This window comes from Sciurus vulgaris (genome assembly GCF_902686455.1).
Source record: "Sciurus vulgaris genome assembly, chromosome: 11".
Classification (NCBI taxonomy): domain Eukaryota; kingdom Metazoa; phylum Chordata; class Mammalia; order Rodentia; family Sciuridae; genus Sciurus; species Sciurus vulgaris.
Window position 1 is genome coordinate 21364839 of NC_136472.1, and position 25449 is coordinate 21390287.

At 33.9% G+C, this 25449-nt stretch overlaps 1 protein-coding gene across 1 annotated transcript; it reads right to left on the minus strand.

Moving 5' to 3' along the window:
• Nucleotides 1-7906: 7906 nt before the first annotated feature.
• Nucleotides 7907-21309, minus strand: LOC306638454 (olfactory receptor 5T3-like; the record flags this gene model as incomplete). The annotated part of the gene is given in 4 exon segments (XM_079101722.1): nt 7907-7957; nt 7959-8386; nt 8389-8864; nt 20381-21309. Coding segments are annotated over 4 exon segments (1884 nt in total).
• Nucleotides 21310-25449: the final 4140 nt, after the last annotated feature.

Sequence of the window (25449 nt, forward strand, 5' to 3'; positions counted from 1 at the left end):
AGAATTTCATCAATTATCGTCTTTGGTCTCTTGTGGTCTGTATTTTAATTGTACCCTGAGGTCAAACCTAATTTTCCTGGAAAAGAACACAAAGGGAAACATTCAGAGCTGCATGTTCCCCACCTTATTTCATTTATATGGCCATGGACATACTGAAAAATTTAATTGATCAAGTTTTGAAAATGTTTACTTTGATCTTATCAGTAAATATGAATGTGAAACATTTCCAAAAACATTACATCCTTATGATAATCTGTAAGACATATGGTGCTAGAGAATCTCAGATTAACTCTTCCTCTACCTAGTCTTCCCAGGTACCCTCACTGCCAGAAGCCAGTTTTTCTGCTCACTGATTTAGTGTTCTTAATGTATGCTGAAATTAGGAGAGTATCCATGCTAACAGTGTACAGATTTAACACAGGCATTCAGTGATTTGTAATTGACAGACACAATGGTAGATCCAAAAAAGCATTTGGTTGACTATAGAGTGTGAGCTCAGAAAACAAGCAAGAAGCCTAAAGGAAACATAAAGATTGTGATCTCAGTTGATGTTCAGATGATAGATCAATACTCCTCAAACTGAATTTGTATTATTATACAGTATTTGTTTGCTTATTTTAAGGAAGCTTCTTGAACCACACGATTATAAAGAGTTGGTTTCTTAGATCTAACTTTGGCCCATTACAAGTGAAATTTTCAAAATGGCCCAGACCATGGACTACACTTTCACAACCATTAATTTAGAAGGTTCCTACGAGACTTGTCTAAATAATTTCTTCTAGTGTGATTTTGATCTTATCTTTTTGATTTTTAAAAGGATTCAGTATTGCAATAATGCAACATGCCAATTCTCCATGTAGACTTCCATTCTTAGGGAAAATATTCTCTAATTGTATCTGTCAAATTGGAGATATTAAAAAAAATAGAAACTCTTAAAGACATGCCATGTCACTTCCTGATAACCAACATAATCATATATTAGGAGAAAAGAAAGGGTACAATATATATATTCTCCTAAAGCATGCATCTGGAGAAAACAAAATTTTGAAAGTATTGTGCTATACACTTGAAATCTCAAATTTCATTCCATTCTCTTATGTATCTATTCAATATACATTGATTTAAGAAGTGTTCGAGGACAACCACTTATCTTCATGTGACCTACAAAGATGAAAAATGAGACTGCACCTGTTTTCGCTTTAGACTTAATTGCTTCTTTCAATTTTCAAAATTTGTCTAAGTTATTAACTAAGAGGACCTTTGGTGAACTAATAAGTGGTCACCAACCTGCAACTGCTATAGGGATACCAATGTCCATACTACAGAATGAATGGATGTAATATGACCTTGGGCTCAATTGAATCTATCTCTACCTATAGGTCCCTCTTGAATGCCATAATTTAAGTATTGCTAAATTTTTATTTAAATATCTTGGGCTCATAAAGTTTGTACATATGCTTCACCATCTACACTAAAGTAAATACCTTAAATAACAAAATTACAACAGTAAAAAAATTAGTTTTAAGAAATTTACCATTATAAAATTATATAATTAGAGACCATTCATTTTCACCAGTTTTTCCATGAAAGTCTTCTTTTTCCTCTCCCCGTATCTAACACTTTGTACTGTGTTACAATTAAGGTTATCTCTCTTAAGTCACCTGCACTGTGGTTGGGATATATTTTTCCCCCTTTACATTTACAACTATGATACATTTCAGGGGCACTGGGCAAGTGCTTTACAGAATGTTTCTCAACTGATGTTTGCCTGATAATTTCTAATAATTGAATCAAGGTCATTTAAACTTTGTAAGAAATTATGCAGATGGATTTTTCATCTTATGACAGGGTATGTGATGTTGATAAGTGATATTTATTGGTGATATTAAACTTGACTACCACACTTCTTCTTGACTGCCACACTTCTTTGTAAAGTTACGATTACTTTCCTTGTAATGGAAAAAAAAAATTCAGGGAGAGATAATTTAGACTCTGTAAATATGCCACTATGACTTTTTTTTTCCATTTTCATGTCTGTTACCTGTAGCAATTTTTATGGCATTTCAGTAGATTGTTCCTATTTCCTTATTCTGTTAACACACATTAATTGAAATAATCGTGTGAAGAAGGGTTGATATTTCCTGCCTATATACTTGTTTATTCAGTTTTTAGTTTATAACAATGTGAAAACTGTTAATGATTTTATTTGGGGTTATTATCTAATGCTATGATCATTTATTTTCTTTCTCAAATTATTCCAGCTTTGTTAATAGCACCATCAAATTGTGTCCTGTGTGCTTTGCTTTCTGGACATGTCTCTGTCATTTAAAAATTACTTTATTTTTCCACTTGATGCTCTCTGGTGTCTTGTATTTTCCTCACTCACCTCAGCTCAAGAATCAAGAACTTCTCCATGGGTCTTTGCTATCATTTGTGAACAAGAATATTTAGAAAAAAGACTTTGGGTAACATTATACTATCACACCATGTATATTTATAATCTTCTTTTTAAAGTATATCATGCTATCTTCTAATTTTTTAATTCCCAAGATTGTATAATTATGATTTTTCAAATGAAGATTATGGTATTATGGGACAGTTTATCCTTGGGGATAAACAGAATTATGGATAATTCTGAATTTGTTTCCAGGAATATCAAGTAATACCTTTATGAAGATTTCTGAACTTCTCTGATTGAGTGTCCTTGGCTGCAAATTACAATAATATACCAGGACCTGCCTCATGTATTTGTAAAATTGAATTGTATATGCAAAACCTCAGCATGATGTTGAAAACATAATAGGTATTAAATTAATATCTGATTTGTATCTTTAATATTCATGACTTTAGAGTAATCTATTATATTCAAACAGTGACATTTGTTGAATTGTTTCCTCCACTGTTGTGTAATTATATGAATAACTCTGTTAAAATGTTTTAGAAAATGCAAAATAAAAAATGATTTATTTTCTTAAATAAATAACTAGAAATACAATTCTAGGATACAAACTATGACTTTCTACTACCTGTTAGGTTGAGGCAAGCTAGATTGGCTGGGCAATTGTTTATTTTCTTGAGCATTACCACTGACCATTTGTTTTATCATAACTCAATTGCATCAAGTCTCACATGTAATAGAGCTTTATGAGTCAAAGATTATTGTACTAGATATTTACTTTTATCATGCATGAATAATACTTCCACATGTTTATTATTGAATATTGATATGACTGTTTCTAAATATTATTGAAAGCTTTGTTTCAAAAACAAAAAAGGAAAAAAAAAAAAAAGAGATAGCCTGATGATTATTAGAAAAGAGGAACCTCATCTGAAGGCCATCTGGGAGATAAATCCTAACCCTATAAATCTCTGGAGAAGGTAAGTGAGATGAATCTAGGCTGATGTTCCAGATATCTGGCTTGTGTTGACTGAATATATGGAAAGGTTTTACCCAGAAAAAATTATAATAATATAAGTTCAAGGAGAGTAATGACATCAGTTTCAGAATATTGAGTTTGAGAAACTTGAAAGACAATGAGAAATGAAACCATTTTGGGGTTAGAGATAGAATGTGTCTCAGAGATTCTTAGCTGTCTTGATTAGTCAGTAACAGATTAATGTTTTGTTGTGCCCAGTGGCTCGAGACCCCACAAAGACCACCAGAGACCCCGATAAATGCAAGCAACAAAGAGTCATTTATTAGGAAGCTTGAGCTTGGTCCTCCGCGCACTCGGTAACGGGTGACGCTAAGAGGCCCCGAGCCCTTGTTTAGCAGGGTTTTTATAATGAAAGGCAAGCAGTTTTACAGTGTTATTTTTAATTGGTTAACATATAAAATTGTATACAAAGCATGTTATTTTAAGTTCTGGGTCTTCCTGACCTCCGAGAGGAGGGTTATCATTATCTTTAAATTTGCTTTTGGGTCAGCCACATGGCCTTTACAGATAATATAAGAGACGAAAATTCTTTGCAGCTTTTACGAGGGGCAGTTTGGGAAGAGCCTCGTATTTGTATTTACACAGGTGCGGGCTCTTTCTATCTTACATTTTCACAGTGCATTAAATTAAAAAAGACCTGTGCTGAAATTCAGAATGTTTAATCAGTAATGAGGCCTAGTGCACATATGTACATTCTCTCTCATACAGTTCTCCTTGGCCTTCTTCGGTGTCTTAGACTAGGCTCACTTCCCATACCAAACTCTACAGATGCTCAAGTCCTTCAGGGAAAGTGTGTAGTATTTGCATATAACTTATGTGTATCCTCTCATACACTTAAAATCATTGCTTAAATTATAACTCATAATTACTTGTAATACCTAATGCTAGGCAAACGGTATGTTAAGAGTTGCTATACTGTGTTTGTATTTGTATTTTTTACTTGTTTTTTTAACTTTTCCTTCCTAAATGTTCAATGAGTAGAGTGATGCAGCATGTCTGCAGCCAGGTGTCACTGAAACTTGCTGGTTGCTCTGGGCTGAATGAACGTGATGGCTGCTGCAGTCAGCCTGCTGATGACAGTGGAGATCTAGGTCTCCAGATCAGCCTGAAGTTGGGGACTAGGCAGACCACCTGGCACCAGGGTAGTTCTGGAGTCTAAGTCTGTGGTCTTGTACTGGAATACAGGACCGTGGGTCTGCTCAATGCTGAGTTTTACTGGGATGGACCAGTGTTGGTGTAACAGGTGAGGACCTGTGTTCACATCCCAATGCCCAAAGTTAACAGACCTTTCTGTGTTGCCAGTGGCTGAGGGAGCTGGGAATGTGGGTAATGCAAAGTTGTCCAGCCTCTCCTCTGCAGTGCATCTTTCGTTACTACTGGGCAGCACCCTGGTGCTGCCATCTGCAGCTTGGTTTCCTGTCTCTTCTGAAGGTAATTTTTCTGCATTGACAGTAGTTAAAATTGATGCTTCCAATGGGAGGGATGCTACTCCACTCTTCTTAGTGCTGTTCCTTAAAGGTCAAAAATACTACAATGTGTATAGAGAAGTTAAACAGAAGACTGGATAAAAATATACTTTAGACACCATCTGCAAACAGAAAGCACTGATTGTGATTTTAATATCAGATACAGAATGTAGGAAGGAGAATCAAACTAAACAAAAAAGAGGACTTTGTGATAATTAAATTTAATTCACATGGATGACTTAGAAGAAGAAATACATGAGAGGACGTGAACCTTGGGAAAACCTAATACATCTCGAAGAAAATTTTCAGTTGACAACATATTGAAGACATAGACAACAATCTACACAGTAAAAAGTTATTTGTAGATACATTTATATCAAGCACCAAATAAGAGAGGACTATCTTCTGATTCCATGAAATAATCATGGAAAATTGTCATACATTAGCTGCAAAGGAGATCCAATATAGAAAATAATATGAACTGAATTCTGTTTAGAAAAAACAAAAGAAAATAAAATTAAAAACAGAACCTCTTGGGCTGGAGTTGTGGCTCAGTGGAAGAGCACTTGCCTAGCATGTGTGAGGCCCTGGGTTTGATACCCTACACCACATTAAAAGACTAAATAAATAAAATAAAGGTATTGTGTCCATCTACAACTAAAAAAATTAAATAAATAAAAAACAGAACTTCTGGAATCATCCCCATTAGGCACTTAAGAATAAACTGCATAACCATTCTGAAGCGAAAAGAAATAAGAAAGAAATAAAAATATTAATATTTAGAATAAGACTTATTAAAATATGTGGAATGCCAAAACACATCATTCATTATATATGCATACACACACACACACATTTCAGAAATCTAGGAAAGAATGGCAAAATTTGACTAACAAGAAAGAAGAAAAACTAAAAGAGAAAAGAGTAACAAGGAAATCTGTAAATAATTAATATTTAAATTAAATTATTTATTTTTTCTAATTGAAATAAACTGTATTTGATAGTTTCCTAACTAAAGTATTCACTTATTAAGATGTATTTATTGAGCAAGATTATGTATCATTGGCTTAGGCTTTGTAAAATAGTCAGTGGAAGAAATATTTATCTAAATAGATGTTATATAAAATAGTGAAGACAGCAAAAAACACATTTAAGAAAAAGGAAGATGAAAGAATACAATGGAAGTAAATTTCAATGATTGTAATGTTTTCAATGAGACCTTAATTAATAAGGAAAACCTAGGGGTGTAACTAAGTGAACAATAGAGAAAACTCTTCCAAACAGGAGAGACAAAGACAAAAAAGTTATAATATTTTGTGCTAAGAGATGTTAGGTATTCGTATTTTTGAGGTGTTGTTTAAACTTAGTCCCAATTTATGGACATGGAATTTAATTGCATGCTGTAATCTGACCACAATGTACTGTTGAAATTAAAACATGTTGGCAATGATTGAGAAAAAGACTTAGCTCTCTTTTTTATTGATGCATCATAATTATGCATAATAATAGGATTCATTATACCATATTCATGCATTAACATAATTTACTCAATCTCATTCCCTGGTACTTTCCCTTCCCCCTCCTTCCTCCTCTTGATCCGCGTGCTCTACCCTACTGATCTCCCAACATTGCTATTGTCTTAGTTAGTGCATTATGATCATATAGAAGTAATAATAATAATGAACGTAAGAATGTATATGAAGGAAGATAGGAAACTGAACGTGAGGAAGAGAAGAATGGAGCAGGGAGAAAGGACACAGCCCCTTAAATTACTTTTAGAGGAGATGCGTCAGTGCAATGAAAATGAGATCTGCTAAATGTAAGCACAATACAGACCTTTTCCTGTCCTTTTGTTTTTGGGCCTGGGCAATGGGGAATGGTAGCATTCATGAGAACATCACTGAGTAGTAGGGACAAATGGACCCTAGTTCAATAGCAAGGAAAAAGGCAGAGTAGGCTCTGATCTGCTGAAAATCATAATGGTGAATGGAGGCTCAGTTCTATAAGAACCAAATTTCCAATCAACTGTACCTTTCTCTCTGAATGATACTTCCCTTTCATTATTCTTGAGTTTAAGTATAACCCTGATAAATGCTAACATCAACTGTCTTCTGTGAGAATTTAAGAAATGGCATTTGTACCCATGCTTTGACCATAGCAGTGAAAGGAAGAAATGCATTCTCACAAATCAGTTCCATGAGGACACCCAGGAATCTGAGCAGGTTATCTGTAGTGTCTGAACCACAGACTGCAATTAGCTTGCTGCATAGACATGAACCTGGAGTACAATACTCTGAACAGGTGTCAGATACCATTGAATAGACAGGTGGGTAGGATTACATGGTCTTTGTGATCTGTAGTTCTCTAATTGAATGCATATTTGATAAAGTATTCAGATATAATATATAAAGTTATATATAATTGCAATGATGACAACCCATACAATTTGAGTTCTATGGAGGTGAAGGATAACCCTGTATGGTTTTAAGAGGACTCCTGTGTGGGCCTTAATTCAATTTGTCCAACGTCCTTACAAAAAAGTGGAGATTAAGACACAGATGTATATACAGAGGAAAGATCATAAGAAAAAATGGGGAAAGATGGGTATCTATAAATCATGGAGGAGTCCTCAGACTGTATCAACCTGCCAACACACTGGTGTTAGACATGTAGCCTATGGAACCGAATTCAAATGAACTTCTTGTTGAAGCAACCTGGCCTAGGATGTTCTGTGAAGGTGGCCATAGGAAACAATAACTATCAACTTACATGTACGTATATGTGTACACGGGTATGTGTGTGTGTGAACTTAAAAAGAAACAAATAGACAATACTTTCTTACATGCGTAAAATCTGCGTAGATTCCAGAGTGACTATTATCTTTATTTCAGAATGTTCAAAAGAAAAAAACAAAAGAAAAACAGCACTAAAATAAAATACTACCTTTGTTTCTCAGAACAGGCAATAAGGGCATCTTGTAATTTATTCTTCATTTTTGTCACTTCAAACTTTTATTTGAAAAATCCAGTTTATCCATACACTAACTTTTCCCAAACATTCTATTAATTGCTTCCTTAACATCTTTGTTTCTCAAGCTGTAGATGATAGGATTCAGCATGGGAATCACAATGGTGTAAAATATCGACACAATCATGTCATGCTCCAAAGCATAGCTGGAACTTGGTCTCATATACATGAAGAGGATGGTCCCATGGTAAATGGACACTCCAGTCAGGTGGGAGCCACAGATAGAGAACACTTTCCTCCTCCCTTCAGCAGAATGCATCTTCAGAATGGCCAACAGGATGAAGCCATAGGAGATCAGGACAATCAGAATGGTGTCTATCTCAATGGAGCTCACAAAGAGGAAGAGCAGAAGCTTGTTTATGTGAGTGTCAGAACAAAAAATGGCCAGTAGAGGAGGAATATCACAGAATATATGTCTAATTTCATTGGACCCACAGAAGGACAAGCTAAAAGTGCCACTGTGTGAATACTAGCATGTAACATTCCTCCAATGTAGGGAGCGATGATGAGTGGCACATAGACCCTGGGTGACATGCTCACTGAATAGAGAAGTGGGTTGTAGATGGCCACATAGCGATCATAAGCCATGGCTGCCAAGAGAAAGCACTCTGTGGTTCCAAAAGTAACAGCAAGAAACATTTGTGCTGCACATCCAAGGAATGAAATGACTTTTGTTTTTGAAAGAAAATCTATTAACATTTTTGGAGTAATAACAGTAGAAAAGCAGGCATCCAAAAACAATAAAGCACTCAGAAAATAGTACATTGGGTTGCAGAGCCTGGAATCCCCAGAGACCAATATAATCAATCCTAAATTACCTATGAGAGTGAAAAGGTAAACTGGTAGAAACAAGAAGAAGAGAACCATCTGCAGTTCTTTGCAGTCTGTGAAGCCCTTGAGTACAAACACGGTAACTTCAGTGACGTTATTCATGCTGAAATCTCATAGCACAAGCTTGAAGATATTCAGATCGTCATTCATGCTGCTATGAAAATAATGAACAACATTATATATCAAGGGAAAATACACTACATTGTTATATCATTTTCTTGTCAGTATATAATGGGTGAGCAGAAGTTCAGGAGAAAATGACAAGATGGTAGGTCAGTGTTCACATCATAGGAAAAAAAGAGGTCAGAATTCTAGACCTTTCAGTACCTGTGTAAAATGATTTGCTATAATCTATGCTCTTTCAGAATTAAAGCATTATAAATTCTATAACAGAGAATAAATAACAAAAAGGCATTAATAAAATTTTATTTAAAGTAAGTATCTACATATAAAATGCTGATTTATGTTGATCTTATGGAGTAGCAACCTCCTGTGTTCTAATATTTTAGGAGCTAATTTTATAAACAAACAACTATCCCTCCACTAGGCCTCTTTGTGATGATTCTTGGTAGAATTAATATTTCAGGAGGAGGAGAGATCATGAAAATTTTATGAAAGCACACATTTTATTCAAATTTATTAAACACTTGGTATTGAAATGTCTTATTTTAGCAAAATTGTTGGTTATTTCATTTCTTTTGGAAATCCAAATTACTTACATGCTCTATTTTTGCACTCCTTCAAAACTCAGGTGAAAATCAGTAGAATCATTCTGAAAAAATATGAAACATGATTTTTTTCCAAATGGAAATAGCTAATTTATTTATGATTATAAAAGTAATACATGTAACTTCAAATTCTAGTGTTATTTAAAATTAAGGCAGACAAATTCTCTTGCTCTTATTCCATTCTCATTGATGACCACTCCACAGCATCTGACATTATTGGCCTCTTATTTTTTTTGAGTTTTTTTTTTATTTTTTTTTTTTTTATTTTTTCAGTCCACATTTTGCATTTTGATTCATTGTACACAAATGGGGTACATCTTTTCATTTCTATGGTTGTACACAATGTAGATTCATACCATTCGTGCAATCATACATGTATATAGGGTAATGATGTTTGTCTCATTCCACCATTTTTCATACCCACTCCCTGCTTTCATTTCCCTCTATATAATTAATTTCCTCCATCTTCTCTCACCCCCTATCTCCCCATCCCCATTTTATATCATCATCCACTTAGGGAAAACATTTGTTCGGCCTTTGGTATTTTGGGACTGGCTTATTTCACTTAGCATGATATTCTCTAATTCCATCCATTTTTTAAAACTTTTATATTTTTAGGTATTGCTTGTAGATTCATTCCATGAAATAGTAGCAATGTAACTATTCACTAAGACTCAATTAAAATATTTCACAAATAACAAAAATAATATTTGAATTTAAGTTAACAAATAATTTGTATAGCAAAATATAAAACTTAAAACTAAGAGCAAATGTTTAAATAAAAGAAGAATTAGAATAAATCTGTCTTCATTAGTCTTATTGTTAAACAATGTGTCAAAGAGTTATCTATATGTAAATTCAGTTTCTATTAGACCATAAGACTGCACTACTTTCAGGATCAATTTTATTATAGTTTTGCACTGATTCATTGTATTTATTTGTTAATTTTTATGTACCCCAAACAATAGGAAATTTGAGTCAGTCTTGAGTGCACATGATCTGCTGCAAATGATAATCTATTAGCTACTTAGAGTCATGAATATAAGTCAAGTTCCAGTTTCAATAGATTGGTGTCAATTCTATCAGTAAGAGAAAGAGATATTTGGATTAAAAATAGTAATAGATTAGATTAGTGATGGACTAGAATGACAGAATGAGAGGAAGCAACATTTCAACAATCTTCTGGGATTGGTTGCCAGGATTATGAAGAATTGTCAATATTAGGATAATATTTTTTCAAAGAATTGTTAGAAACAATAAAGGCAAAGAAGTGAAAAAACGCTCTTGAGTAAGATGGATGCCTTCCTCTCTACCCCTTCCCTCAGCCACTCCCTTTGTCCTTTCCGGTCTTCTTCATTCTTTTTTATGATTTTTAATTATGACTTTGTGGAAAATCATTCTCTTTCCCAAGGCAGGACGTTATACTACATTTCCAGTAGCACAATAACTTTGGAACATACAGTATATTCACAGGGTGCTTTCCTAAAGGAGATGTGTAAATGTAATGCTCACGTTTCAGCAGCACACTTAGAAAGTCTCTCTTTTCATGAGTCTTCAAACAATATCCCAGTGTTTTCTTTCTCACATCTGGAGAACTTTCTCCTCCTGAGGGTCCCTCAAATGTCAAAGCTGCCAAGGTCATTGATGTTTTTCATAGTGCATACCCACACTTTACAAGTGAAAAATGAGTTTATCACTCATCATCTAAGAGATCCTCAAACACAAGTCAAACTCACAAAGATTGATTAGTCTGCGGATTTATAACCTTAAAGGTCTGCATGATAAGATCCCACAAATAGAGTAAAAGAATAAGTCACAGACTGGAGAAAATAGGTAAACTTGTGCTTTTAATGATGTAGTGAAATTCCATAAAAAATGGACACAAATATACATACAGACACAATAAAAGATACCTCTATGAACAACATATATGTATTTAACAATGGTCCGAAAAATGAAAATGTAAAATTTTATAAAACTGTGCACAACACTTGAAAAATAACAAAAATTTAAGTCTTTACCAAATGATGATTAAGCAATGAAGTAAATAAAACATTCTTATGCTCCTGGTAGGAGTGTTACAGTTACAGTCATTTAGAGAAAAAAAATTAAGTGTCTAATAAATAAATATTTCTACAATATTAGGGAACAACATATACTCAAATGGATTAACCAGGAAAAAAAAATCAAAGGCAAACTTTTGAATAAAGAGAAATTTACAGAAAATGATGGTACTGTATCACATTAATAAATTTAGAATTTCCAAAAAAATATGGTTCATTTTGTTGGTAAGTTTTCTTTTGCTAATCAAAAACAAGCCAATTAAAAAAGCCAATTAAAATCTAATATGAATATCATAAATCAACTGTGTAAATATTAAGTCTGTATAACTCAATTAACATGTGTTTATATATGTGTGTGTGTATGTGTATATATTGATATATAATTTATGTATTTAATAGCATGACAAAATTCATTTTATAAAAAAATTGGAAAAACTTACACAGTGGTTCTTAGTGATTGCTTATAAATACTGTAGAGGGAATAAGAATAGAGAGGTTGGAATAATATGAAGTTAATTTGTATGCTATAATGTATCATTTAAGTATAATACATTCCTAGTTTAATGAGGGTGATGGAAATTTGTCGTCTCTATTGTCATTTTCTGCATACAGTCATTGTGTTTGTATTTGTGTAGTGATCAGATGACTCCCCTTCTCTTAGAGTTTTGACTGCTTGACCAAAGAAAGTACATGCAAGTGAGGTACAGGAAAAAAAAAAATTAAATACAACTTTGTTCAATAGTATGAAATGTGCCCATTTTTAAATGTGATTAGGATTCACAAGAGAAAGGTCAAGCCTCATATAATTCCTGCTATCAGTTAGATAATGTACTGAGGTCATGGTAAGTAACACAGGATTTGGAATATGAAAATAAATGTTCATTGCTCGATGTCATGGTTAAAAACCGTATGTGATAGGATTTCTCCCCAGTGATTTTTTTCCTCTTTTAAAATATCAATATACTTGATTGAACAAGCAGAGTAATGATACACAGCCAGGTAGACTGATTCAACGCACCAAAAAAAAAGGAAAATGACAGAAAGCAAAGTTTTTAGTGTGCCAGTTTTGGTTATACATTTAAGACGACTACATAGTAGAACATTTTATTATCAGACATTTTGTTCTAATTAACAAATATTGGGTCACTAAATTAGGATTATAACTAAATCATTGAAAATATGTATGTTATCAGAACCCTGAGTTTGATATTTCATTCTTTAACTATAGGTTTATTTGTTGTTTCATACACACTCAAACATTATTCTATCCGGATTTAATCCAATAAATACTGGATTCCATATTTGATTATGACTTTTTCTGAAGAATTTAATAAAATATGGTCAACTTTTAAAATTAATATAAATCCATATCTAGAAGTACAATTTGAATACATGGCAAAAACTCCAAATATCTTAGGTTTGTTGTTGATATTTTAACTTTGCCAAGGAAGAGAAAACAGTCATTTTTGAAAGACTTAGTACATCAATGAACTTTTGTGAGCAATTATTTTACTTTTAAGGTGACTCTTAAAGCTAAATCCCAGAGGCAGGGGCCAATGCAATGTCTCACTCATGGTGCCTGCCCTTTTGAGAGTCTTACATTGCCGCCTCTTAGACTTCAGCTCCCTTCTGCGAGTGATATCACCATCCCCTCCATCCCCACTGAAATAAAGCAAGACTTGCTCCTTGATATATTTGGATTTTTAAAAAGATTCAATGAAAGAAGTATTGGAAGTCACTAGTAGTTCTGAGTGGCTTCTGGATTATATAAATAGCAAAACAAAATTAACAGAATTATTGTTTTTCTCAGTAAAACAAAATAGATACTCCAAATATGTGTATAAAGCAAATGCACTTTTGCTTTTTATTGATTAATTACTGCTTGTTCATAGTTTAAACTGGGTCATTTTCTTCCATGTTGAATTGAAAGCATGAAGTCTATTTGAAACATTTTAAATTTATCTATACAAACATAAATTCGGCATATTCTATTTTTTCTGTTGTTTTCCCTGACATACTCATTTTGAATTATTCAGTGGATCTTTGTATAAATTAGATTCTGATGAATATACTTTGTTCACCTATGTAATAGGAAGAGTTAAAGGACTTTGGGCCTAGAGATCTAGCTTAATGATAGAGTAGTTGCTTAGCATACCAGAGGCCTCGGGTTTGATCCTCAGCAATACACACACACACACACACACACACACACACACACATTTTATACTACATATTTAATGTATGAAGAATTATAACAAAAGAATATATTCAATCTTCATTTTTAGTTTTCCTAAAATATTCTGATAGTGTTCTGAAAATTTCTCTTACCTGAGGAACAGCATATACAGTTTTAATCACTTTATGAATATGATTCATTTAGAAAATATATATCCTCTTACTTAACTGTTGAGGAAATATTCCCACAGGAGATGCTCCAATGGAAAGGTGCTCCAATTACCTCCTAGTTCAGAAACAATATGATCATTTGTTAAATAATAAAATGGAAAGGACTCTGAAAGAACACATTAATGCACACATTTATGCAATAACTAGAATTCTTTTCTTTAGGCTTTGGTTAAAAATTTATAACATAAACTTAAAAAATTTATAAAAAACTGGCATAAGTTTCCTAGTTTGCTTATGTTGGCAATGTCAGTCACTTTATACTGAAAAAAGCTGTTAATGTTGAGCTACAGTAATGCACAATCACAATGTTTCTTGCAATATCTAGTAGATCAATTTGCAATCGTTCAAATGCATTGACATTTTTTTCTGTTCATATTATAAACTACTTTGTTTGCAGTGACTAAAATATCAATTTTGAGTTTCTCAAAGGATTAATAGTCAAAAGTAATATGACGAATACAAGCAATGGCACAGATGTAGAGATGAAAAAGGTAAAACTGTAAAATCTCATAAGTCATGTAACTTCATGAAGTGAGAGAGTTGCTCTATAGTTTGCTTTAAAAGAACACACATACAATAAACACTAGCATGTGGACCCCTGCACACTCATACTAACCTGCACTGCTAGGGCTATAATAAATTAGTTTAACATTGATAGACCAGGAAGACATGAGAGATTTTCTCCTTTTTTATCTATTTTCCAGACGCTCCTCATAACAGCCCACTTGGAATTGACAGTATAATTTGTCATTTTACATATAAGCAAATTGAATTTTAGAATAGTGAGATGATTTACATAATCCTTTACATATTTATAATCACAATTACATTTGAGGGTCCACTATTTTTTAAGTTTATTTTAGTTTTTATTTTTGTTCTTTTTTCGCATTTTTTATCAGTACATTAGAGTTGTCCATAATGATAGGATTTGTTGTTCGGTATCGGTACTTACAACAATCTAATAATATTACAATTTAGGAGAGAAATGGAGAGACATAATATCAGGCAGATAAACGCATGGAGAGACGAGAATATGAAAAAAGAGACAAGGTATAATGCAATGGGTTTGAACACCTTTTAGAGTGAATGTGGGGCGCCACCTGTACAAAGAGTGGACGACAGAGCCAAAGAATGCTTTTCAGGGAGCCACCTCAAAGATGAGCAATGATTGTGAGACATGTAAATACTCTGGTATAATAAAAAGAAGATCAAATTAAAACACACAAAAATAAAAATTCGGTGAAATTGAATCAAAGGTGGCAGAAATTAAAACATTTAAAAAAATTTCAAATGTACAATCACAATGCTTCTTGCCTTACCACACTTCCCAAAAGATAAATACACAGGAAGTAAGCATAAAGGTTAGAAAATAGTAAATTGAAAGAAAATATAAAAGATAATTTGAAAATTTTTGATCTGGAGAACTTTCATTAACCACAGACTGATGGTTAGGCTTAGATACCTAAGAGAGTAGAATCATTGGGATCAGTAGTTTTGCCACAGGTAGAGAATTAATAGGCAAAGTCACAATTTAACAGAATGTATAAAAGCATGTACAAAAGCCATAAAAGGAGAGGATAATTTACTGAGTGTGAATTTTACCAAAACGAAGATTAAAAAGAGGGACCAACCTTTATGTGTCCCAAGATGCAGGTGAACGACCACCCCACACTCTCCCGACTCAATGCAGGTGTCCCACAGGAACTGAAGTGATCCTTTAGGTTTGAGGATCTCAAAATATGCTGCACATACTAGTTAGTTACAGTACGACATGTATTACAGAAGGACATCCTGAGAAAAACGAGTCAATGAGTAGCACAGATACACTACCGTAGAAACTGTCAAGGAAATAAGGGAGGGATGATCTGGAGGATGTCTCTCATCATGTTATGAAAGCACCTAAAAGGTTTAGACTGTGGTGGACCACTTCGAAAGGCAAGTCTTGTCCCCTATGGGGTCCAAGGAATGCAGGTAGGACATGCTTAACATCAAGGTTAGTTCTCAGGGTTAAAGAAGAAAACAAACACTGATTTGTTTTCTTTAGATAAATAGTCCCAAGTATCCAGTCATGGTGACGCACACCTGTAGTCCCAGCCATTGCAGAGGCTGAGGCAAGAGGATTGTGAGTTCAAGGTCAGACTGGGCAATCTAGTGAGAACCTGTCTTAAAAATAAAATAAAATAAAATAAAATAAAATAAAAAGTGCTGGGGATGTAGCCCAGTGGTAAAGCACCCCTAGGTTCAATACCCAGTACTCACACCACCCCTCCAAAAAAACTACAAGTAATGAGGTAGTGTTCTGGGACCAAAATGATGGCTTTTCACCATATATTATTAGGAATTAATGTGAAGTAGCCAAGCAATTTCTCATTTTTATAAATATTGCTTTTTGACTCTTAATTTCTTCATAACCTTAACTACTTGACCATTTACATGTTATCAAGTTCCAATTTTAGTAGCGTATGAGAAGTCAATTATTATGTTATTTGATATTTATTTCATAATTATCAATAAGAAAGAGTTCCTTAATCTTTATATATTATACCCATACCTAAATATATTGAAGGCCTTACTCCAAAAAGTGGCTAAATTTTATTGATAATATAAAAACTCCTGTGTTTTCAGTTGTTATTGATTCAGTTTATATATATATATACACACTAGGAATTGAATCCAGAGCATTCTAATACTGAGCTACCTCCCCAGTCCTTTCTATTTGATCCTGAGCTAGAATCTCACTAAATTGCCAAGGCTAACCTCGAACTTGTGATCCTCCTGCCTCCGTTTCCTGAGTACCTGAAATTACAGGTGTGCACCAGCAATCCCAGCTCATTTACTCTTCAACAGCAAATATGCTAGTACATGGTAGCTGATAAAGCCATTCTGTGAGACGTTTAACTCACAAACTCACAAAGGTATTCAACCAGTGAGTATGGAGCCCCTACTGTGTGATAGTCACCTTCCTACTAATACCAGAACAATGGAGAAGAATAGGAAGAAGTCCTTGCCTCCTATAAAGAAACCAGGAATAAACAATTCAGAAAAGGAGTTAGAGGTGAAAACAAAATTTCACAACCTGCTTCTTTTAGGGCGGAAGGGGCAATGATTAAAAAAAAAAAAAAAAAATGGAGGAAGGAATCCCATTTTTCTCAAGAACATTACGAAGAAAATCATTTCGAGAGTTGGGCACTCTTGCTCTGTATTTGGGATAAGGATCATTACATTGGAGGGAAAAGTTTTTAAACAGAATGATGTATGTATGCTCGGGCAAGGAAGGAACAACTGACACCATGGTAAACAGACAACAGCAACTTGTTTACTACAGATCGAGCTTTTATTCTGAAACAGGAAGGCAGTAGGAGTGGATGTGAAATCTAAAGGCAAGTGCACATAATCAAAGGGATTTTTATTAACAGGAGAGACAATGTGTGGCATTAAGGAAAGTATGACAGGTAAAAACTTTGCTCTGAGGTAGAACTGGGGATACTTAAAGGGAAGGGGCAGGCTCAAGGGAAGGACTTAGAAGGCTATTCCTAGAGAATACCAGGACCTGAATTGAGACAGGAGTGATGATGATTACTAAAGGAAGCTATTTAGAAGGGCATTTAACAAACACTATTTATCAGCTATTACCCAATCAATATGGGGAGAAAGGAAAAGAAATGAATTGAGGCGGATCTTCTGGGTATCCGGCTTGTGTTTGTTGACTGAGCATATGGAAACACTTTATCCAGAAAATATACTGTAAAACTAATAGAAAAGGGGGCATTAGTTTCAGAATACTGAGTTGGAAAGGCCTGAAGAACTTTGAGAAAGGGAGCTCATGTGGGGGGTAGATGTATAATGTTCAGATGCCAAATAAACATATGATTGTATCTGTACTCAGATATTCTTAGCTACCTTGGTTAGCTTAAGCAACAAATTAATGTTTCACAGTACTTACCATAAAAGAAAGGTAAACTGGAATTCAGAATGTCTAATAAGTAAATAGGACTAATACAAATACATATATACACACACCCCTACATATTCTATCCAACAGAGTCTTCCCTTGGCATAGTGGTTTGGTTTCAAGATCAACTGCCAATACCTACATCCATGAATACCTAAGTCACTTACATAAAATGGTGTAATATTTGCATATAACCTATGTTTAAATTCCCACATACTTTAAATCGTTGCTTGTAATATTACTTTTAATTATTTTTAATGCCTAATAAAATGTAAATAGTATACAGCTATTTGTTATATTGCATTTTATATTTATTTTTTATTACCACATCAATCTTCTTTATTTATCTTTTCCTGAATATTTTCAACCTGTGGATGGTTGAATCCACTGACGTGGAACTCCTGTGTACAAAGAGATAAATGTGCTAGAGCTCTTTCTTTTAAAATATCTTAACCATATCCAGTCTTTTCCTTACAGACAGCATATTGAAACCACAGCAAGTGAAGCTACAGTCAAAACAGAAGCTACTGTAACCACTTAATTATGCCATGAATTACCTAGTCTGATGTAAAAATTCAAATTTCTAACACCAAGAAATGAGTGCGTGAGCATATGCAACGCAGATTTAAGTTTTAGTGGGTGATTATGGAATGTCATTCAGAAAGCTGCCTGTCATTTTGTAAGGACTCTCCTTTCAGGCAAACTGATTTTGTATTTGAAAGCTTGGTTATAATGATAACAGCAATTACTTATATTTTGGCACATAATGTGCTATTACAGGTATATGTAATCAATATATTTGACAAATTATTCTGGAAGAAACTGTGGGCTAAACAGAATAATGAAAAAAAAGTTTTCACTTAATGTTTCATTACTTTTCCATTAATTTAAATGTCAAGCACTAGGAATAAGGTTAGATTTTAACTAACATATATTTTATTATTAATTATTATTTAAAACCACTTTAGTATCATAAGATATAAACATTCTTTTCACAAACTCCAAACCTTATTTACTATATATTGCAAAAGTGGCAGTTAACAAAATCTGTTTACTCTCATTTCAATTCTGGGCATAATGATGACTCTGGATTGGGTTAAAATGCTGAAATGACCAGAACATAATCGACATTTGAAATAATACAAGAACATATGCAACATGGCGTTATAAGCACTATTTTGTTAAAAAATAAAACTATTGTCACTTTCAAATGTATTGACTATTTCATGGAAGTTTCCTGAAGTCCAATTTTTCATGAATTCTAATCTACTCTAATATAATAAAATACCTTTGTGTTATTATGTTGTTATGTCTGTGTAATTGGCTGACATTGACTGGCCATAAAAAAGAGCCATTTCTGTACCTATGAAAAATTTTAAATCAAATAGTTCAGTTTTCAAGAGATTCAGGTAAAAGACAGCATGCATAATACATGCATAATATTGTACTTGTTGTTGTAAAATGGGGAGGAGATCTGCATAGAAGTGTGCAGGTACTGTGCATTTGAATTCCAGTTCACATATTTGATGTTGTCCTCTCTCTGGTAAGTTTTCAAGTCCCTGAATTCTTAGTGTCCTCATTTATGAAATGGTTCAGCCATAGAGGATTCTAAATGTAAAGGGAAAGGTTCAACTTCCACTCCATGACCAATTCTCCTCTAGAGGTGTGTGTGTGTGTGTGTGTGTGTGTTTGTGCTGTTGTCTCCCTGGTGGGTTCCTCAATATTTAATCCATAGAAAGTGATCTTAATGTGTTACATAGAAAGTTAGATTATTAGAACAAAAATTTTATTTATATTTGAAGACATGAGATTCAACATATACACAAAGAAGACTTTTAAGGTTTCTTTATGTGACTAAATATAGAAATTACCGGGAATGGGACTGAATTAGTTCTCTCCAAGGCTGCTTCACTGCAGGAAGGAGAGGATAGAAAAACTGCCATGAATCCCCTTGGGGATGAGCATCTGTTTTTTTTTTGTTTTTGTTTTTTTTTTCTGCCAGGAACAAGACAGAGAAGCCCACTTGCACTTGCATAAAAGAAAAGGAACACGATAACAAACTTCTTTGTCTCCAATTTGTTCCATTGAAGCCCATTCTTCCCATGAAACTTTTTTTCTCCTGTCTTCCTTTTCCCTATTGAGTATATAAACCTCTGTCTCTATTGATCCAGTTGCATATTAATTTCACTTCTGCTAATCTGTCTTTTGCCAGTTTACGTCACAGGCCTTTCAATGATGAACCAAGAGATTAAAGGAAAATATTTTCATGTAAACATGTGTATGTGTGTTCACATGGGTGCAGGTGAATGTGTGCATGCATGTTCCTGAAAACAATAATTAATGCATCTTTGCACATAAACTGCTTCAGATTACTTTCCTTGCACACCACAAGTTGTAGGTATTGTTTTCACTGTCTGAAGGATCAATAAACATTCTTAAAACCTTCTTAAAATCTGGTATTCAATGGGACAATATTTTTCTCTTAATTATTCTTTTCATGGCTTCTTTGGCTTCTCTGTTTCTTATGCTATATATTACAAAATTTAGTATTGGCAGCAAAAGAGTATAAAACACAGACAGAATTTTCTCTCTGTCCTGCTGGTAGCGAGCGCTGGTTCCCAGGTAGGTAGACATCACTGTTCCATAGAAGAGAGTTACCACGGTCAGGTGGGAGGCACAGGTACATAAGGCTTTGTACCTACCCCTGGAAGAGTTCATTTTCAGGACCATGATAAGAATTCCCAGGTAGGAACTAGCTACCAACAAAAAGGTCGACACAGAGGTTGCTCCAGAGAGGATAAGGAATAAAAGCTCACTGTGGTGGCTGTCAGAACAGGAAAGTCGAAAAAGCAAAGGAATATCACAGAAATAATGGTCAATAACATTGGGCCCACAAAAAGACAGCCTGAGCAAGCCACTCAGGTGGGTGAGTGAGTTGGCACAACCCATCAGGTAAGAAGTAGTCACTAGGCAGGTGCAGAATGTGGGGGTCATGAGACCTTTGTAATGCAGGGGGTAGCAAATGGCAAGGTATCGATCATATGCCATGGCAGCCAGAAGGAAGCACTCCGTAGTCAGGAACAGGCTGACGAAGGAATACTGAAGGAGACAACCGTGATAGGAGATGACTCTCTGTCCTGCAAGGTAGTTCAGCAACATTTTAGGAATGAAGACTGAGGAATAGCAAAAATCCAAGAAAGCCAAGTGGCTCAGAAACACATATTGGGGAGAACGAAGCTGATCACTGGACACAATCACCATGATAATCCAAACATTTCCCACCACGGTAATGACATAGATCAAGAGAAACAGCACAAAGAGAACAATATTGAGTGCAGGATTCTCAGTCAGACCCAGGAGGATAAATTCAGTTACTACACTGACATTTCCGTCGGCCATTTATGTGGCTCTCCTATGAAGGATCTGCAGGGAACAAGAGGGGAAAAAAAAAAAAAAAAAAAAAACTGAAGAGCACAGCTTGACTATATGAGTTAGGTCTACTAGCAACTTTAGAAAACTGAATGGCTTTAATTATGTGATAATTATCCATGGTGAAATCAACTCTTGCAAGGGTGAAAATTTATCCTTATACAAAACTTCAGCTGAATCCTAACAAGGTTCTAAATTGGCATAATGTATCCCATAAGAACCTGTGGAGAAATTATAATCCCCTTGGAAAGTCCTAGTAAGAATGTTTGTTTGATAAAGTTCAGGAAATGGATTCTGGGTACCACAATATTCTAGATTCCAGAATAAAAGACAGGGATTTCATCATTTAAGGAAGAATATCCTCAACAAAGAACAAAATCAAATGAAAAAATTCCTCCATAGTTAACAGATTTCTGAGACAATGTGAAAATTAGTTATATATAAGATTTGAACAAATTAAATAATAAAACAATATACATGTATGTATAATATATGTGTGTATATTCACTTTAATATCTGCATATAATATCTTCTGTTAAAATTTAGAGAGTATCCGTCAAAAGGGAAGTGAGAGTCACAACTATCTGAAATATAAAATAAAAACAATCGAATATTTTCTATAGTATTTAAATTGTTTATTTTTAAGGGTTAACTTGTTCTAGAAAATAATCCTTTGTAATGCCAGACCATAGCTATTATTCAATCCTCTGATTCACCATAGCATTTATAATCCAAAAGCTAGGATTTGTCTACATGAGATGTTTTTTATTATGTTTAGATTTCTTCATTATTGTAGAATTCAGAATCTTCCTCAACATATTATAATCCCTGATGTCAAAGTCTCAAATCTCATTATAGGGACAGTGCCTATACTTCCCACTAGTTGGATGACACATGAATCTGAGTGTTTGTACAGGACATACTTGATCATTAATTTTATTTCAGACTCTTGACATATAGATTACAATTCATGAGAAGTGTGGTGCTGATATATAGCGTACTTATGAAGCAACTGGTTAAATAATGTTTAAAGGAAACACCCTTTACTTACCTGAGGAATTTATGAATACACACGAATACACATTATTCCCCTGCAGTTTGGGAGTTTTCAGTAAGTAAAAGAAATACTGAATATTTGACATGCAATAATGCAAAAAATTTGAGAATAATACGACCCTAACATTGAATAAAGAGTAATAAACACAGCGGTTCAGATGTCTACCTCTTACTACCAGTGTGACATTAAGTAAGCTATTTAACAACATTTTAAAAACTTCAAACAATGCTACAAGATAGACTTGATTATTTTCATTTTACTGAAACTGTAACTAGTCAAAAAGAATGACTGGTTACTGCTCCAGAGACTGACACAGGAGGATGAGAGTTTAAAACCAGCCTCAGCAAAAGCAAGGTGCTAAGCAACTCGTTGAGACCCTGTCTTTAAATAAAATACAAAATATGGCTGGGATGTAGCTCAGTGGTTGAGTGCCCTGGAGTTCAATCTCCAGTACCAAAAAAAAAAAAAAAAAAAAAAATGACTGGTTATATTTTATTGGAGTAGCCTGTATGAGTCCAAACTATTAGACTCATCTATATAACATTCTGAGAAAGAAATTGTGAGAATGACAGAAAAAATGTGGAAACTGTCATTCAAGGACAGGAAACTCAACAGAAGTCCATTGCTCATAAAAAGTGAAGTAAATAAAGAAAATAGAGAATAATATAGAGGGCTATAGATGTTGCTGCATGGTTGACTGCTTGCAGAACATGTGTGTAGCCATGGACCCAATCTCAAAATTGCAAAGGAAAACAAACAAACAAAAAAAAAAGCAAATGAGATTGGGAAAATTCAGACAGTTTATTCACATACTTGAGAAACAACTTTTTGGTTAAGTTAACTTTTAGCATTCCCTTTCACTTTTGGTTTAGTAGTGTTTAGCTAACTTTGCCTTGATTGACTTTATTTTAAACCAAAGTTCATCTGTGCCTATGAGCTTCTTTTAAGTTTACTGATTTCAGAGTTGTTTCTTTAAGTAATAATAGTCATTTTCATCTGGACTACTTTTTATGTTGTGTTTTTATTTTACTGTAATGTCAGATATGATATAACAGATTAATATTCTCATCTAAAAGTAATTCTGGTAACAATGCCAAAGAAATTGCTACTCTATTCCTCAGATTTGGCAAAATTCAATAGATTATAATGATCAGTCCTAGATACCGAGGTAGTTATTTAAGAACACGTTCTTTTGACTCTCACAAAAATTAAGGCTATAAAGCTTCATATACAGCTAATTGAGGAAATGTGGAATAAACCCACTCTCTGTTTCAAGAAAGCCACCTGGCAGACAATGCCCTAATTCCATTTTGCATATTTCAGTAATTGGAATGGTTTGGAAGCAGATGACCTTACTTCATATTGTAATCCCTGCATTGATTTAGAACTTCTGTTTTTGGAGACCAGAGAAAGCATTTATAAACCCTTTTTGAGAACACATGAGCAGGACACCTACCTGGTGTGGAGAGGAATTCTTAGCCCTTTCCTCTTAACTTCCTGGTTGTTGGGTTTATATTTGGCTTTGGGTCTACAGAGGATGGGATCCCCAGTGCTTTGTGAACACTGGGTTTCATGAAAACAGCCACAGATAGACATGAGGAAATTAAGGCTCTAGTACTCTTCCTAAGGGTAGTAATTCATGCATTTAATGTTTTCTCAACTTTAGAAAGGAAATATCACAGGTGTTTTGGTCTTACCTAAGCTCTACAAGGGAAAACTTAACTGTAAAAAAATTAAATGTGTGCTTTTAAAATTATAATTTATATCATTTAATTATATGTGCATATTATGCATAATCTAGTGCATGTATTATTTTTAAAGTCCTAAATTCTACAGGTTGCTGATTATAAAATTTTAAAAGTATATTATTATTAGAAATGATTACAGGGAACACATATTATACATACAGTTTCAATGTAATGCTATGCAAAATAGCAGAAGTAATCTGTAAATAGAATTTCAAGTGTGTGTGCTTGTGTACATGAATTCAAGTGGATTTTCATGCAGTAGTTTGCTTTTAATATTAGGGGTAAATTAGCCAGTTAAGATAACTGAAAAATCAGGTTCAACCTTTTTTTTTCATTATACTGGTTGAATATGAAAGTAGTTTTGATTAGACAAGTAATTGAAGAATAGAATAAAAATATAAAATGTGAGAAAAATGGTGAAATGGTGGGCTAAATGTCATGCAAAGAGATGTAATAATTTAAAAACAAATATTCTATCATATACAAACAATCCAACAAACACGGTAGTGATAATTTATGGTGATTTTAAAATGAAGCAGTAGAGAAAAAAATTGGTGAATATGGACACAGAAAATATTATAATCAATTTTGTTGAAATGATCACTTTTTTTTTCCTGGGAAAAATATCAGAAAGGTTTCTAGTTGGGAATATTTATTTATTAGGTGTTTTATATGTCCAATTATTTTCTTTAATCATTTATTACAATTGATTAACATTCTGATTCACATTGCTGGTGGCTCAGGGTAATTAAAGAAATTGTCCAGTTTTGCTCATAGAAACCTTTAGTCACAGGAGAGTATTCTAACAAAAACTGAACACCGACATGTCCAAGAAAGAAGAATGAGAATATAGAATTCTCAGACTTCAGAAGACACATCTAAATGATGTACGCTCTGAGAAGAGAGGTTGTCTCTCTCTTAAATCAAAAATTACCATTATTGTATTTAGTCAGAGTATTTTTCGAGTGCATTCTATGTTATATTAGAGTTGGATGGAATGGCTATATAATCTTTAGTTGTTCATGGTTTGGGGAGATGGAATTTGAAGATAAGCCACATTTGATCAAGGACAATTGTCCTCAAAGTTGGCCTCAACATAATCACTACACATTGATGAAGCAAGCCCAAACTTTAAATTTCAGGAACATGAACTCATTCAATAGACTCTGGTTTCTATGTAAGTAGAAACACAACCAAGATATGAATGTAACCACAACCAGTCCAGATAATCACAGAAATTTATTTGTCTTTTTGAGGTAGGTGAATTTCCAAACACAAACTTCAGGGTTACACAGTGGGATAAAA